Source organism: Aquila chrysaetos, chromosome 12 (assembly GCF_900496995.4).
Source record: "Aquila chrysaetos chrysaetos chromosome 12, bAquChr1.4, whole genome shotgun sequence".
Classification (NCBI taxonomy): Eukaryota; Metazoa; Chordata; class Aves; order Accipitriformes; family Accipitridae; genus Aquila; species Aquila chrysaetos.
Genome location: NC_044015.1, coordinates 17,026,267 through 17,042,730, shown reverse-complemented (window position 1 = coordinate 17,042,730; position 16,464 = coordinate 17,026,267). Strand labels below are relative to the sequence as shown.

The following is a 16,464-nucleotide window of genomic DNA, read 5'->3' as shown; positions in this document are numbered from 1 at the left end:
TTTTTCCTGTAAAACAATTTAAAAAAAAAAAAAGGATTACTGAGGCTTTCTTGCATTAATTTGGACTATGAATTATTGGTAGTAGACTAACAATAACTTAGTATTTTTATTAGGCTGTTAAGATTTTAAGCAGACTGATAATAAATTATAGGCTCCACATATAAGGTGGTTTTACCCATAACAAAATTTTAAGTTTGAAAAGCTAAGCGCACTGTATTGTGTGTTATAAACACACACTGAGTTTTTGATTATGGGTTTCATAATGCTTCTGTGTCAAGTCCAGTCTGAAAGTTTTGTGAAAAAAGTATTGAAGTGTTTTTGCAACAACTGCGTCATTTATCTGCACAGATCGACTGCTGTGTTGCAAGAAAATTAGGGGAAGAGATTGTGAGACCTTCAGGAACCAAGGGAGTAAATACATATATATGCAATTTGGAGTACAGAAAATAGCAACTCTGTTGCACAGGACATCTTTAACTTCTAATGCTTGGAAATGACACTGCTGAGCCACACCATACTCTTTCGGCTGTGGATGGGCTGTACTACATGTAAAGGTAAGTTATTAAATGGAAATCTATGCTTTTAACTGATACAGCTGGTGACAAGAAAAACAAACTGGAAAAAAAAATTAAACTATACCATTCACTTTTTATAGAATTCCTGTCAGAAGTTTGGAATGAGAGTTATAATTTAGAACCATGCATTTGAGAATATTTGCTTTGTATTTTCTTGTATAACCTTGCTTCTTTGCCTTGTGCCTGAACTTAATGACTCTCTGTTGCAGGAATGGGAGGAGGGAGAGAGGGGTTTGGATCACTTAAAGAATCACCTCCAATTGTATTAGCAATAGAAAAATGATTTAATAGAAATTTATATAAAAATGCAACTTCACAGAATTCGATGGCAAGGTTCACTCTATTACTTAGTACATAAATGAAATGCACACAGGAAAATTAAGTTAGAATCAGACTAAACTTATGTATATAGAGACTGAAAATGTAATAGGGTAAAAAGAAATATTACAGAGAAAAATTGAGTTAGAATTAATTTCTTGTGATTTGTGCAAAGATCGGGAATGTGGGAAAGGGTAAGGGAGACCCTCCTGTTGAGTCACGAGGTTCAGAGAAGACCCCCTTGCTTTCTAAACTCCTGTCAGAGTCTGGGTGTGGCTGGATTGACTCCTAGTCCTGGACTTGGTCAACAGTTTATATCTAAAGGGATTATGAGTATAATAGCAGCCTAAATTTCATTCACAGTTGAATAAAATTCATGACAGTAATTTAAGTATAAATTTGAAAGTAATAACTTATAATATACTTGTTATAGACTATTCAGGTTAGTGCACACGCATGCATAAAGACACTAAGATATATACATATAAAAGAGTAAAGGAGAAGAAAAGAGAGAGAAAAAGACATATACCCATTAAAAATTCCCCTCGAGGTCAGTGAAAAGATTCATGTCGAATGCTTCGGCATCTTTCTCAATGGGCAAAGGGTCGAGCCTCAAGGAGCAGAGAGAATCAGCTCAGGCTGTGTTGGTTTTTGGCAACAGACCTCCAATTTTCGCAAACTGGAAAGTTTGCGAGCTCTGAGAGGTATCCCACCCAGAGGGAGATGCTGGTTGCAGTCCGCTGCGGTCCAGGAGAGCTCAAAGGGTCTCACTTAGTACCACTGTTTATAGGTTCAGGAGATGATTGGCTTTAGTCATCAGCAAATTGCTAGAATCCCAGCTGTGCTGGTACCATTTCATGTGCAGATAAGGAAAGCTCCAAGGCTGCCTGAGAATAACTTAAAACACAGACACGGGATGCTCCAAGATTGTCAGGGGAGGACTGGAACATCTCAAGGTTGTTATGAGAAAGAACTGGCTGCAGGTGGTTATGAGAACTGGCTATCTCTATTTCCATCCCCCCACCTCCGCTGGGCAGCAGGAGTCCTTGAGACACACAGCATAGCTCCCTGTCTTAGCTGTGTGAGAGCTCCTGGCACAGTCAAGGGTCGCTTAACTGCCCGACTCATTACACTTATGGTAAGGCCCAGAGAGCCTTCTCGAGTTCGGAAATCAGCCTGGAGAGGGGGAAAGAAATGCACCACCACATTCTCATAAAGGACCTAACTTATTACAAGCCATAACTCACTTAAAATACATTAATCCATATAAATTCCTTTGTATTTTAATTTGGCTACTATTATTCTGAACACATGCTGTTAAAAATGCAGAATACTGATTTGATTTCAAAACATTATACAAGTCTTAAAAATTACAGGTACTTTGTTATTTCAATAAATTCTATGATACAAAAAGCATGCTGCCTGAAGGAGGTCTTCATTGAATATATACCTTTATTAAAATAACCAGTTTTAAACTTCATGATTGATCCATTTAAATCTATTCATCATATCAAGACTATCCTCTCCCCTCTGCCTTTAAAAGTGCTTTCTTGTATACACCTTATACTTTCAAAAAACGATCCAACTTCTTTCATTTTAGAATGGTGGAACTAATTTTAGGAATCCGGGACAAACAGATTTATTTGTAGAATTAAAAAAACCTGAGAATCGTGACTGCATGTGTAAAACTTTATTCCAGTATAATGCTGGAAAACAGAAACTGTACTCTGAGAATTTCAGAAGTTTATTCATATTTTTTGTTTAGTAACTTTTTTCAATGCGAAGACTGTGAAAATAGTAAAGGCAATGACAATTCCTTAGAGCAAGGAGACAGTGCTGTTTGTTAGTACAGTATATTCCCAGATGGAGGGATGTAGGTCATCGGAATAGTATTTAACTCCTGTGTAGTGCCATTATTTGCAGCTGTCAGTACTGTCCTGTGTCTATCAATCAACAAGAACTTGTGCATGGTTTCTGCTGGAATAACATGCGAACCCCTACCCATCATTGATTTTGCAGAAATTGCTAGTAGGGATAAATCAGGGTAAGAAGAAAATGGCAGTGTGCAGTCAAGTACCAAGAATCTGTGCACAGCTTCTGCAGGAGCAGCCTGTGAAGACTCAGCTCTCATTGACTTTGGAGAAATTATTAGTAGGCATAAATCAGGATATAAGGAAAGTGACAGAGTGCAGTATGTGTGCAACCCTGGATACACTTTATCAGGATCAGAATGGGTAACATGTCGTGAAAAAATCTGGGTATCTGGACCACCACAATGTTTGGGTAAGTGTAACTTTTGTTACCGGTTGACTTTGTACTGGTAGACAATTCTAATAATTCTTAAAGTAGGAGTTTCAGAATTAGGTTTACATTTGTTGCTTGATTACCAAGTCTCTAATGGACCAAAATTAAGCTCTGGATTCAATAATTATCTTGTGGATCTTGGGCTTTAGTATCCCCAAATCATTTACACTCAATCGTGTTTTTTATTGCGAGAATTTTGGAGCTGTCTGGAAGGTTACAAGCAGATAAACATTTTGTCTGTATTCCCAAGAACTTGTGCAACAAGGTACAGGTACTGACAACGGTGTCAGCCTCTTTCCCCCAGTGATTACATTTGTTAAGACGTCCTTTCACGTAGTTTCCTAACTGTCCCTCATATGTGGGAGGAGTGCTGTTGTGGTAAGCTGCTTTGTTGTCTTCAATTTCCTCCTTGGAACTCTTTGTTAGGAGTCTTATAAAATTCATTTTTAATCCTAGGTAATGCAAAAACAACAGGGATAAAATTAGATTTACTCCCACTGATTTCATTAATTAATTATTTCAAGGACTACAGTCTCCTGAAATCAGTAGCTCTTGAGATCATCACCGCTGTTTGCAAAGTCTGTAAAGTTGGCTTTTATACATGTGTATAGGAATATGCTTGGAAGTTGTGCCATATTGTTGATAAACTACCTAATGTAGGACAGAAAGAAGAGAGAAGATTTGGTTCATTTATCTTAGAGATTTCTTCATCTTCCTTTAAGCCAGTATCAATTAGAAAATTTACAGGTATTTGTCTGGGGCCAGTGGCTAAAATAATATGTGGATCAATATGCTGGTTAGGCCATTCTAAGCCGGATATTACGCGAGTGGGTCGGCCTGAAATTCCCCCCACGCTTCCTAGTTTTTTAGATCAGTCAAATCCTTCCTTAAGCCTGAGTAAGGGTTGGCAGGAGCAGAGGGGTTTACTCTCCTGCGTTTTGGTGATATCAGTACATCCCATAGCCTTGCTAATAGGCTGCTTCACCAGGTTTATCATTGTACAAATATTTTCTGTGGACTGCCCATGTAACACTGAGCGGGGTATTCCTAATGCTAATGCCTTTTTCCATAGTTCATTGCGCTGAGAGTTGAAACGAGAATAGATTTGTTGAGGGGGACGGGAGTTATTCTCCTCAAAAAATTGTGCCTGTCGGACTCAGCACTGTGAATCTGAATCTTCCTCTAACCAGCCCATCACTCTACCATAAATCACTATTTCTTGTAATAATTCCCCCCATGTTAAAACAGGCTGTTGTCGCTGGTTAGAGTTGCAAGCATTATGATCAATTGCCCGTATAATTTTTCCTTTTAGGTTTTTGTGAAATGTGTTCATCTGATTCATGTCAATATAAACAATGCTAGGGCCGCATAATAAAATGTGACCCTTGCTGTATATGTAATCTTTAACCATTTTGCTGGTCCTCGTATAACCGCAGGCTGGGAGGAAACAGGTGATATGTATATAGTTCTTTTTTGCCAGCCCAAAACCAGTTTTGTTGTTAACTGCGCAGTGTTAAACAAGAGATCCTAGGGGAGAACTGAGGCATTGATCATAGTATTAGGCGAGGTTACGAATGGGGTGATCTTTAGTATGTATGACTAGCGGGTGTATTGAAGTGGCAGTGTGTAAGCAATTTGTTATATGCATTTGTTGGGGGGAGGTGTCTGTTGTGAACTTGCTTGGGTTTTGATGGCCACAGCTGGTGTTGTGCAGGGTGTTGCCTGTTGCACACGGTGTCTGCTGTCATGCCCGAGCAGTGAGGAGCTTGGTAGGAGATACATTGTATAGAAGACCCCTCAGCCAATGAGGAGAGTTCGAGAAGTTTCTAGGAGAACTACTGAACCTGCACAACCAGGAGGTGGAGAGTCTTTTGGAAGGGCACGCCTAGTATGAATATGTAACTAATGTTAGACTGTAAAAGAAGCTGTGTTGTTTTTCACAGTGTGCGTCTTGGTGGAGCAGAGACTCCTGACGCACCCAGCGCTGTTTGCTTGCCTTTATTCATTTAATAAATTATAAACTTTGATTGGAATCCTGTTTGGGACTAAATTCATTTAGCACAGTTTTGCACATAAATTTTCAAGACGTCAGGCAGACATCTAATTAATGGTTTAAGGCAGACCGGATCAACCTGAGCAGCAAGGGGAATACCCTGCTCCCTGTGCTTGTACGTAGCTTGTATATAGGCAGCCTTTTGCACTGATTCAGCCAGCCTAGATAATCCAGCTGTTTTAATAGGCAGAGGTTCACCTCATTTTCTAAAATCTAGTCCCCCTGCCCAATAGGCAACTCTGAGCATCAAGGGTTCGTTTCCCACGGGACCCTGATCAAGGAACACACCAGCACCCCAATACCCCCTAGCTTCCTCCTCGCTCAGCAAGACTCGATCCCCTCCATTCAATGACACACGTCATAAATATTCAGTTTCACTTTCCCCCAGCTTGCGTGAAAATTTCTCTTGCATTTTTGCGAGCTCAGGTCCTGACCATGGCGTGGTTAGGGTTGTAGTTAAATTTCAATTGTTCCTGGCCCTCGACTGTACCTCTGTTTTAATGAGGGGTTGAATTTAAATATTACTTACCCCATCAGATTCATCATCGGGGTTGCCCCAGATATCCCCGTCCCAAGTGTCAGGATCGGCATATATAACGAGATTCCTGACTTGGGCGGGAGAGGGAGTTGGAGCTCTTGATAACAACAAATATAATTTTTCTACTAATTTTCTGTTCTTCTCCCTTTCAGAATTTAATTCATCTTTCAAAAATACATTTTCAACCTCCACTTGTCCATTATGAACACTCAAGGCCACACTTATCTTTCGTTCTGCCTCTAAAGCAGTTTTGGTCACTTCAGTTTCTGATGCCCTGAATTTTGTAGCTTTAATGAGATTGGCTGCACCTGTTATTTTTGCCATCTCAGATTTCAGTGCCTCCTCCTGTGCACAAGTTAGACATGCTCCAAAAATAGTGCATAGGATAGCTTTACCTTTCCCATTTTTCTTTTTCTTTTATTCCTTCGTACACTGCTCTACCCATGCCACCACTTTCTTTTACTTCTCTACAACTTCTTTGCCTTCTCCTTGTTTGCAGGAGAAGGTTTACAATCATGGTTCTGCAATAGTTCCTCCATTGTATCCTGCCAAATACACCAAATTAATGTGACGGGTAAAGACTTAACTGCAAGGTTCAAGCAAACGACCTGAACTATTGTAGTCCATTGATGGCCATAAGTGTGTGAACTGAAAATTATAATGGAATTCTAGTGCTGGATTATACATAAAGCTGAAAACAGTAGCACTTTCTACACAGCCATTATGTCAAAAATTGTGTACAACATAGATTTGAAGTTCACTAACCCTAAGAACTGTGGACATGAAGTGATGTATAAACAGAGACCAAAATAATATGGTGTGCATGAATCCTGCCACTTCCATGACCCTTAGTCTAGGATGAAGACAGCAATTTGTTTAATGTCATCAGAACTGTAATTGCACAACCACATTATCCATGGTGTTCAAACTTCCCATCAGAAATTGTCTGAGAATCTCTACAAATTAATATATTTACAGTGCTGAAACTCCCTCTTGCTTTTTAACTCCCAAATGCCATCTGAGCAGTTAAGATGACAACTCTGTAATTTCTGAGGCTAGTCCTGTTTGACATCAGCCCTCTGGGTCATGGATTTTACTTTAGTTTCATTCAACTGCAGCGCTTAAACATTATATTTAAATCTCCAAATCCCACAAACAGAAATATGCATGTTATGTCCCAGTTGAAATAGTTTGATGCAAATTTTGGGGAAATGATTAGTGCCTTGAATTGTCTTCAAGAAATTGCCAGACACTTGAAACTGGAAAAAAATTTTGCTAACAGGGCAACATTGTAGGATGTTGTGTACCACCCACCTTCCTGGGACCTCTTCCAGAAAGACTCCTTTAGAAATAAAGAGTAGTCAGTCTTAGTGCCCACTCTGCTCTTGACCTTTCTGCTTCAAGATTAGTCATGATGCTAATTAATATGCGTATGGTTTAGCAACATACTGCTTTTGAGAAGTGCCAAACAAAACATTCTTCCAGACACTGATGTACTGGGCTCTGATACTTGGGGCATATTCAGATAGTGGTTCCACATCCTGCTTGACTTATCACTGAACCTAGGTGATTCAGCAGTACATGCATACAGCTGATTTGCCCACCTTCACCCCACAGCAGGACCAACCAGTAGTTACCTTATAGTCATCCCCTCCCAGCCCTGAGTGTGTTGGTGATATTTTCTGAATTGGAAGTAGAATACAAAAACAACCCCAAAAGACAGGCTCCTGTTTATAAATAATATGTTTGCCTGGCTTCTCTAAGCATAAAGATATCATGAGCTTTTTAGGCTAGCATTCTCGTCCTTTCTCAGTTGTTGAAATGCTTCCAGTGTCAGTGCAAGACCCTAATCTTAATCACACAGCCTTCGAATGATTGGTTCCTAGTTAAGTATAGTTATTTCTCCATTTAGGACCTGCCAGTGAATCTGCCTGTCCTTTGGGACAGTGTCCATAAACCAACCCAGGAGAGCTGTGAGTGAGCCCAGCATAGATCATTTTGAGCTCCAGCTGTGGAATGACCTACTGGAAAAGATTAGTCAAATTCAGTTTGATCACCTCTAGTTCTTGCTCCAACCATTCTCTTTGTTTTAATCTTCTAATTAGCATGACATCAGTAACAGCTGTCACTCTCCTTTTACAGAACTGTACATTTCTAAGAGTGGGAGAGAAATGTAACCTTTTCTTTGCCCTAAGAAACATCTTTTTAACTATTTTATGCAGTTATGGTCAATATACTATGAAAATAAGGACTTATGCAACAAATATAAACATATTCTTCAAATGAGCATCCAATTTTTCTCTTTTTGTTTAGAAATTGTATGCTCTCCTCCAAGAATTCCCAATGGGAACTTTAGACCTCAAGAAGACAACTACATCGTAGGTGATATAATCACAATACAGTGTAATCCTGGATATCATTTTAAAACATTGACTGGCAAAAGCACAGCTGAATGCACCAAGAATGGCTGGGTGCCTGATCCGGGTTGTGTCCGTAAGTAGCTCTCACGAATGAAGACACAACATGTAGAGTTGTTGGAAATATCTCAGTGAAAAAGAGGTCAAGAGAAAAACTTCAGAAGCATGAGAAATGGGAGTTGCTTATTCATCGTGCTTCTTTGTGATGTAAAGCTTAATTTGATGGTTTGGAAAAGTCAGCTATAAAAACGATGGTATAATCTACATTTACATTATGTTTATAAACACAGGTATTATTTATTTCTGTATTTGTGAAAGTATGTGTTAAAATGTACTATAGTCAGCTCCCTGTCAGGAATTTTTGTGGTCCACATGAAGAGTAGCATGCCAGTCAAGATAAGAGGACAGAGTGAGTGTTAAAGTATCCAAACCAAAACAAAACATAGGTAATGGTTAGAAGGTATCTTTCATTATGCTTATCACAGCTTTAGATTTTTACTTGCAGTTGTATGTTGGTATATTATAAACAACCACAGTTTTATTCTACCTATTATAATGTCTGCCAAATAACAAAACAAGATATTCGTGATTGTTGATGAGTTCTTTCTTAGCTTAAACTTCCCATAACTACAATAATAGTTTTGCCCAGTACGCACAGTATTAACAAATAAATAAATACATTAGCAATTAATTTCATAATCTAGCACTCTTTGATTTTTAGTCACTGAAAGTAAAAGAAAAACTTAGAATGTGAGAGAAACCCTGATGAAATCAGTCTTGTAAATGAACCTTTGGCTAAGACGATTTCAACTATTGCTGAAAAGTGCAGTTAGTATCTGTATTGATCTTTCCTTTATATGTGTGTGGGTTCTAAAATTCTGTATCATTCTGAGACCACTTCACTCGTTATTGAATGGTCTGTCCAGTGTGTGATCTCCCTTGCCCCAGCATGTAGGCTCTGGGTCAGAGCACTTCAGAAGGAACCTACCTGCTATGGCCAAGTAGGACACCCTGGGTAAACTTGAATGAAAGCTTCTGGGAATCTCCTCCTTCTATCCTTGACTTGTCCCTGAAAAGGGTCAGTTCTTTTGAGGAACTGAGAGAACAAAAGAAAAACACTACAGTTTTAAAATAAAAATGAGAAGAACCAGGAAGAGCTTTTGGTACAGGATCCCCAAAGTTACCACCAATGAAAGTGGTGACAGGAGTCATCTCAATTTTGAGTCCACAGTTCAGTGTCTATATCTGAGCTAGCTGTCTGGGCTCCCATCATGGTCAGTATAGTAAATTTAGTCGAGACACTCTACAAAGACAGTGTCATCTCACCGTAGAATAAATACTTACTCTTTGGTCTCATGAATCAGCCTTTGGAGTCCGGTGAGAATATTGACGGGATTTCTGTTGGTTGCAACGGGATCAGAGGGAAGCAACATAGGTATAAGCACTGACAAAGACAGCAGAAGCAGAGTGTGATTGCTCCCGCACTCCTTAGGATCTGCCAAGGTGTGCCGTCTGGATTCTGACAGTTTCAGAAAACACTCAGATGGTGAAGCTGAATCTGAATTAATTGTGTCCAGAGCTTTTTGTCACGCATGTGTTGATATTGTTGCTCTTCAATTCTATTTCAAGAGAAACCATGTGACTACCCAGCCATAGAAAATGGCAAGTTAAGTGAAAGACTGGAGTACTACAAAAACTATTACTTTCCGATGAGTTTTGGGCAGCATGCTGATTACCACTGCATTCGTGGTTATACAACCCCGAGTGGAGAATACTGGGTTCGAATGGTCTGTTCTGAAAGGGGCTGGTATCCAGAGCCAAAATGCCTCAGTAAGTACATTTCCATTATACGCTCAATTCTGTTGGAATTATCAAAGGTCTGTGCAGCAGAAATTGTGCTGATGGAGCACAGGACGGAACAAAGAGCAGTTAGTTAAAGTAGAACTGCTTTAGTTGACCCCTGGAACTGCACCCAGATTTCATCCTATCTGCAGAGCTCAAACTGTCAGCTGGTAAGTGACACTCTGAAATGAGGAAGGCTGAAATGATACTTTTGGATTTTGGAGATTCTTTACTGCTGACACCCTTCGTGAGATTGAGAAATACATAGGAAATGTTTCTCTTCTTTGGCTTCTGGGTCACGTGCATGCATCTACTTTCATCTGCATACACAGCTGCTTGTGTCTGGGCTCTTGGGGGCACAGGATGTTGTAGAGCCAGCGTGCTTAGCTGCTGCTAAAATCCCTAGAGCTGGTTTGAGAGGCTGATACATTTGCACAGAGATGATAAAATCTCCCGGAAGCAAATGCTGAAAATCACTCAGGGCAGCCATCAACATTTTAGAGACGTAGCAGACCAAACCAGAGCTGGTATACATGATGCTAGATGCACTGAAGTTAGCCAGACTTGCTTATGAACACTAGGTAAGCGATACTGTTTACTAGACCACTTCTTAGCACTTCATGTAGCGACTTGCACTCCTGTTCATGTGATTCATTAATCTTAGGGCAGTGAAACAAATCATGCTTTCATTCAGGTTTGAACACAAATGTCTTTTGGGGATAAAGGCTACAGAAAGGCACTTGGAGGCCCATTTTTTAGTAACCATCTTCCTGAGAATTAATTTACCTCAGTTCTTGCATTTTTTAGTAACCATCTTCCTGAGAATTAATTTACCTCAGTTCTTGCAGTACAAATTACTGTGGTTAAATGTACTTACCTTCCTTCTTCAGAAAAATGTCACGTCAGACAGCTGGAAAATGGTTATTTCTCATATGGACAGAAGAATGTTTACAAGGAAGGTGAAAGAGTTAAATATGTCTGCAGTGATGACTACTATACTGAACATAAAGATGGGCAAGTCACGTGCACAAAGGATGACTGGTCACCTCCTCCAAGATGTATCCGTAAAAGTAAGTGTGCTCGTATTTTGTTGAGGTTTCTAGCTAAAACCGATAAATCCGTCATCACATCACGTACATTAATCCATCACTACTGCTTAGTAACTCTAAGTCTAGGTGCTCTACACCTGAAACACAATGCCGTCATTCTCTCAATGTCTCATGCAGCCCTCATGTCCCTGTGTGCTGCTGAGGTCAGTCGCTATATAAACATGCAGAATGAAACCCTGTAAAACATCCACGCATGGCTCATTCAGATCTCCTAGAATGTAAGCTCTGGGATGGGAGTGACAGTCCCTTTATTTTCAGTGATGAAATCTTGTTATAACATAGCTGTGCAGTAATGTAATAAATAGTGATCATTCCCCTTGCACAGCCTATCTGTAATTTGTTTCCTTTCAGCCTCTTGCTGTGCCACCTGATCCTTGTTCCTCTTGCTTCCTTTCCAGTTGGCATCATACTGGAAGGAGGGAGGAATAGGAAGGTTACCTCTCCTAACTCTGTTTCCAGCTTTTGTTCCTGACTTGTACCAAGCCTGAAATTGCTAGAATGTCTCACAGGAACTTTAAATACTTTAGATAATGATTTCATATGGACAAAAAGAATTCAACCTAGCTTTTCTTGGACTGTAAAAATACTTTTTTTAGGAAACCATTTGTGATGGAAAAAGACTTAACTGCAAGGTTCAAGCAAACGACTTGAACTTCACTCACAGACTTTCCTGCAAGGTTCAAGCAAAGGACTTGAACTTCACTTACAGACTTAACACGCCAGTATTGCAGGTTTTACAGATACAATGGAGGAATGCACTATTGCGATTTTTAAGGCAAGAGTAGTACACTATTACAACCACAAGCGATTCACAGACAACCACAAGCACACAGGTGTTTACAAACTTAAAGCATAAACAATATTCACTTACCTCTCCAGGTAAGGGCTCTCAATCCCAGGGAAGCTACCTCGACCGGCGTCCCGATCAAGGCGGGGGAAGGGTTTCCTTCACAAGCCAACTGTATAGTTGGAGAAGTGACTCCCGCATCTCCAACCTGAATCTTAGAGTTTTTATCCCCTGACTTGTGGAATGGTGTGTATGACTATGTCTGAGTGGATCATGATATATGCCTAAATGGATTATGTATATCTGAGTGGAGTTTCCCGTTATCTTCCCTTTGCTGGTCTGTGATTGTTTGACTACACGAGGTTGTCATTTGAAACTGAAGCTGAAACCCTCCAGGTTTTGGGGTTTTTTTACCTTGCTTCCTCAGGCGACTGAATAGTGGTTGGATTGAGACTCAGGGCATACTGTTTGTTAAGGGATTTCAAGGCTCAGCTCAGGTTTTGGTTCTTTGAATGGCACAGCCACCGCCCTGTTTAGTTTAGGGTTTATCAGACAACCCAGGGCTAAGCTGTCTACACAGCTCCCCGGGAGTTGTCTCTGCAGAGAGACAGGGCCTCAAGGCAATTCAAGGCTGGGTCACTTTCCTAACCCCTGCCATGAGTTGCCTGTGTGCACTAGACATGGTGAAACTCGTTTGTGAACTATGAGCCTTACAATCCACACACCATTCCACCCTGATAGAGACAGCGACCACAGAATGTCTTGGACTGCCACCCACTGAGATTTTGATATAGCAATGAGCAAGCAGAATAAAATTTTGTGATTCCTAGTGTTAGGCAATGGTGGGCATCAGTGGTATAAACACCAAAAAATTTGACGTGAAATTTAAACTTTTGAAGCTGTTGCACTGAAGTGTCATTAACTCTGCTCCCAACATTCAAATACATCCTCTAGTGTTCCTCAAAGTCTTTTCTGTTTCATATCTTTATTTACTTGACTCTCTAATGTGCAAATATTGCTATTTGTTGTAGAGTTAATTTGTTAAAATGAAGAAACTTCTTCACAGAATGATTTATTAGTAAAGAATTTAACATACTACAGAAGTTTTCTTTCAGAATACAAGACCATAACATCCAACCAAGACAACTGATTTCCATCGATTTAGACTGGCTTAATGTATTCCAAGTGATGTGAAATCAGTTACAACATTGGGTCTGTCTGCACTAGTGTTTTAGTGTGCAAGAAGGGGTCCTTTGGTACAAATTTCCTTTAGCCCCGCAGTATGTGCACTCTGAATGACTTCTCTGTGGTAGAACTGAGGTGGTACCTGCACACCATGGTGATCTCTGGCATGTGCTACCTTGCAATATGGACAGAAGGTCCTCTTTATGCATGCACAGTGCTGTGCCTGCCCAACATGAATTTCATTTCTAGTGAACACCAGATGTGGACATAAAATTTTGGAAGCTTGCAGGATTGCTGCAGATGAAACCCCTGTCCATGCCTGTTTGTGCTGCGTGAGTTGGTAACCATGAACTTTGACTTCACACTTTCCAATTGTCCCCCAGGAAAAGCACTCAATGCAGAAGCAAAAATTCATGTGCTCTTAAAAATGTTCTAAATCCTACTGCTGCTTCATTTGTCCTCCTTCTTCTGTGTATTATAAGCATGTAGTTTGGCAGTGTTTTACTTGGAAAAAAAATTCTATCTATCTCTTTCAGAAAAATGCCAGAATATCAATATTGACAATGGTTATTTGACCTTGGGAAAGAAAATATTTCGTTTACAGGAGAAGGTCACCTATAATTGTCATACTGGCTTTTTAACTCCAGAAGGACAAGAAACAGGAGTGATACAGTGTCAAGAGAATGGCTGGACTCCACCTCCAAAGTGCATCAGTGAGTAGCATAAAGGCTTCAGAGCTCCCTATCATTGTCACTGACACAGACATGATGTCCTATGTACTCAGTTTTTTGTTGTCTAGATTGGTAGAGTTTTCATACTGGGCAGAGGGAGACTCAAACAGAGGACTGATCCTCCAGAGATTAACCTTTCTGGGGCTCCAGGAAATAAAGAGAGAAAACTTAAAGGAAGTGAGTAAGGTGGGAAAGTATCTACTGTCTTGTAGGTGAGCTATCTTTTTGGACCTCTGTAGCACCAAGTAGATGGTAATCACTGACCTCTCCAGTGATTTCTTACTGCGGAGTGTAAGAACTTACGCTCCACTGGAGTGTATCTCACACTGGAGATACAAGGTACATATGCCCAAATTTACTCCCAATTCTCCCACCTTTCACACATGTGAGGGAAGATTTAATGAAGAAATGCCTGTGAACCAAGGGATTCTGCCAAGAACTTTCTTTAAATGTAACCAAACTAGAGAAAAATGGGATTCATTATTTGGAAAGTTGTTATCACTATGCATAAAAAGCACTATGCATATGTCTGCCCTGGTGTTAAAAAGTACATTTGTGAAAAACACCGGAATGCTTTTTCCTGAAAATACCTCCATACTGTTGTTGCCTTTCTCCTCTTAGAAGTTCCTTCCTCTCCTGAATGAAGGTGTAGGATAGTAAAAGAAGAGACTTAATCTTCCAGTGTTATGATACTGTGACTCGTAATATTGACCAACTTTAGCTGATATTTTATCTTGTCCTTTTATTTCAGACTGCCTTTACCTAGGATTTTGCTGCTTTTTTTCTGACCACCTCACAAATGACCATGGGGAACAGGAGTACAAACTGTTTGCTATGACACCAATAATAACATGTAGTAGAAGGAAAGGAATTGAATCTAAGCGAGAAATATTTATGCTAGATATTACTTCTAGACAGATATTTCTGAAGATTAATGCAACAGATATTATGTGAATATGCTACATATGATATTTTACATTCATATTCTGGTAATGCAGAATTTTTAATGTTTCAAATATACTGAGTAGTTCAGTCGACTAGCACACAGTAAAGCACCTACAGAAATGATGCTTCCAAAGGGCAGTGTTTCTGGATCACAAAATGCACTAACTTTGTTTTATTCTACAGAATCATGTAAAACACCTCCTGTGGACATTTTGAATTACCATGCAAATAAAACTATGTTCATGCCTGAAGATATAATCGAGTATGCATGTTTGGAGGGATATCAAGCTGCAGATAATATGCCAACTGGTACCACAAGGTGTGGCATAAATGGTGAATGGAATCCAACGCCCCAGTGTCTTGGTGAATATTGTTATGTTTGCTAATCAGTGTAACTCTCTGTACACTTTGTGAAGCTTTTTTATTTAAGACTTTCTTTGGTTTTGTTCTAATTAGTAGCATTTCACGTACTTTTTGTAGGGTGTACACTATATGCTAAAATGTTTTGTCTTTGTAGCAATAGAATGTGAAATGTTGACATTGCCCAATGGAGATTTTTCTCCCAAGGAGGGTAAATACCACAGTGGAGATGTTGTGAAATTTACCTGTGCAAACAATTACATAAGAGTGGGACCTGCCTCTACTCAGTGCTATTACTTTGGATGGTTTCCGTCACCACCAGTGTGTAAAGGTAATTCTTCTGTCAACTTTATTGTAGTAGGAAATAGATGAAAATGCCTGGGTCCTGAAGACTTCTGTGGACACCTTCTACAAGCCAGCCTTGCTCCCAAGAACAATTATCCCATCTTCATCTCTAAAAGAACAGGAACTGATCCTCTTTGTATCATTTCGTAGTGTTTTGCTATTTCATGTGAAAGATTCTGAACAGTTGAACTTCCAATGTTGAACTTTCTGTTACCTTTAGTTATGCCAATTGGAGTCCTGCAATAACTGAAAGTGAGCTGGTAAATGGCTTTCACAAAATTTCACTCAAGTTATTGACTGTAATGTATGAAAAATTATTTATTATTCAAAAAGGCAAAAATAATGTGCAGTATGGCAGCCAGGAGTGATTGATTTGAGTAATGTCCTCTCTTACTGTATCCTGAATGTCCTAAGTTTTGCCACTGCCTAATGTTGATACCCATCAGATGTTGTACCCTATGTTCCTTTGTCTGATCACATGATATTGAAGAAAAAATTACGGTTTGGAGATGACACAGAGCTGGACCCAAGCAAAAGAAACTGAGTGAAGGGTTTTCCCTGTGGAATCCCTCAGCTTCATTGGGTAGGATGAACAAACTTATGCAGAAGAGAAGATATATGCCCCTATTCTTCTCATCCTTTTTAAGACAGAGCACAACTTACTGGCATCTGAAAAGTTTCTTTTCCTGGTGCTATGCCCTTTCATGAGGAAGCTTGAGAGAATGAAGAGATCTTGTATTTCTCATCTCCCTTTCTTCCCACTCAATCAATTTCCTTGTTGTCTTTCATGCTGTCATCCTTCTATTTGCTCACTCTCTTTTGCATTTAAAACCGACATTTTAAGCTCCCTTAGCAGGAGTTCCATTCACTCCATCAGAAGTGAATTCCTTTAATATACAGTACATATCACTTCCTGGGTGTTTTTATAACATAGGTTATTATTGCTTGTAGAATT

General features: G+C 39.7%; 1 protein-coding gene across 3 annotated transcripts in view; it reads left to right on the top strand.

Annotated features, from left to right (window-relative positions):
• The first annotated feature begins 429 nt into the window (after window positions 1-429).
• LOC115349341 (complement factor H-like) overlaps window positions 430-16,464 on the top strand; it is a 31,864-nt gene continuing 15,829 nt past the window's right edge. The window contains exons 1-7 of one of the 3 annotated variants that reach the window (XM_030033482.2): window positions 430-554; window positions 8,102-8,281; window positions 9,835-10,035; window positions 10,938-11,117; window positions 13,665-13,841; window positions 14,988-15,167; window positions 15,322-15,495. In XM_030033482.2, the coding sequence (XP_029889342.1) occupies window positions 494-554; window positions 8,102-8,281; window positions 9,835-10,035; window positions 10,938-11,117; window positions 13,665-13,841; window positions 14,988-15,167; window positions 15,322-15,495 (1,153 nt within the window). In that variant the 5' untranslated portion in view covers window positions 430-493. Of the gene's footprint in view, window positions 555-8,101; window positions 8,282-9,834; window positions 10,040-10,937; window positions 11,122-13,664; window positions 13,842-14,987; window positions 15,168-15,321; window positions 15,496-16,464 lie in introns of those variants that run through there. The other 2 variants (XM_030033483.2, XM_030033484.2) reach the window with 2 other exon arrangements.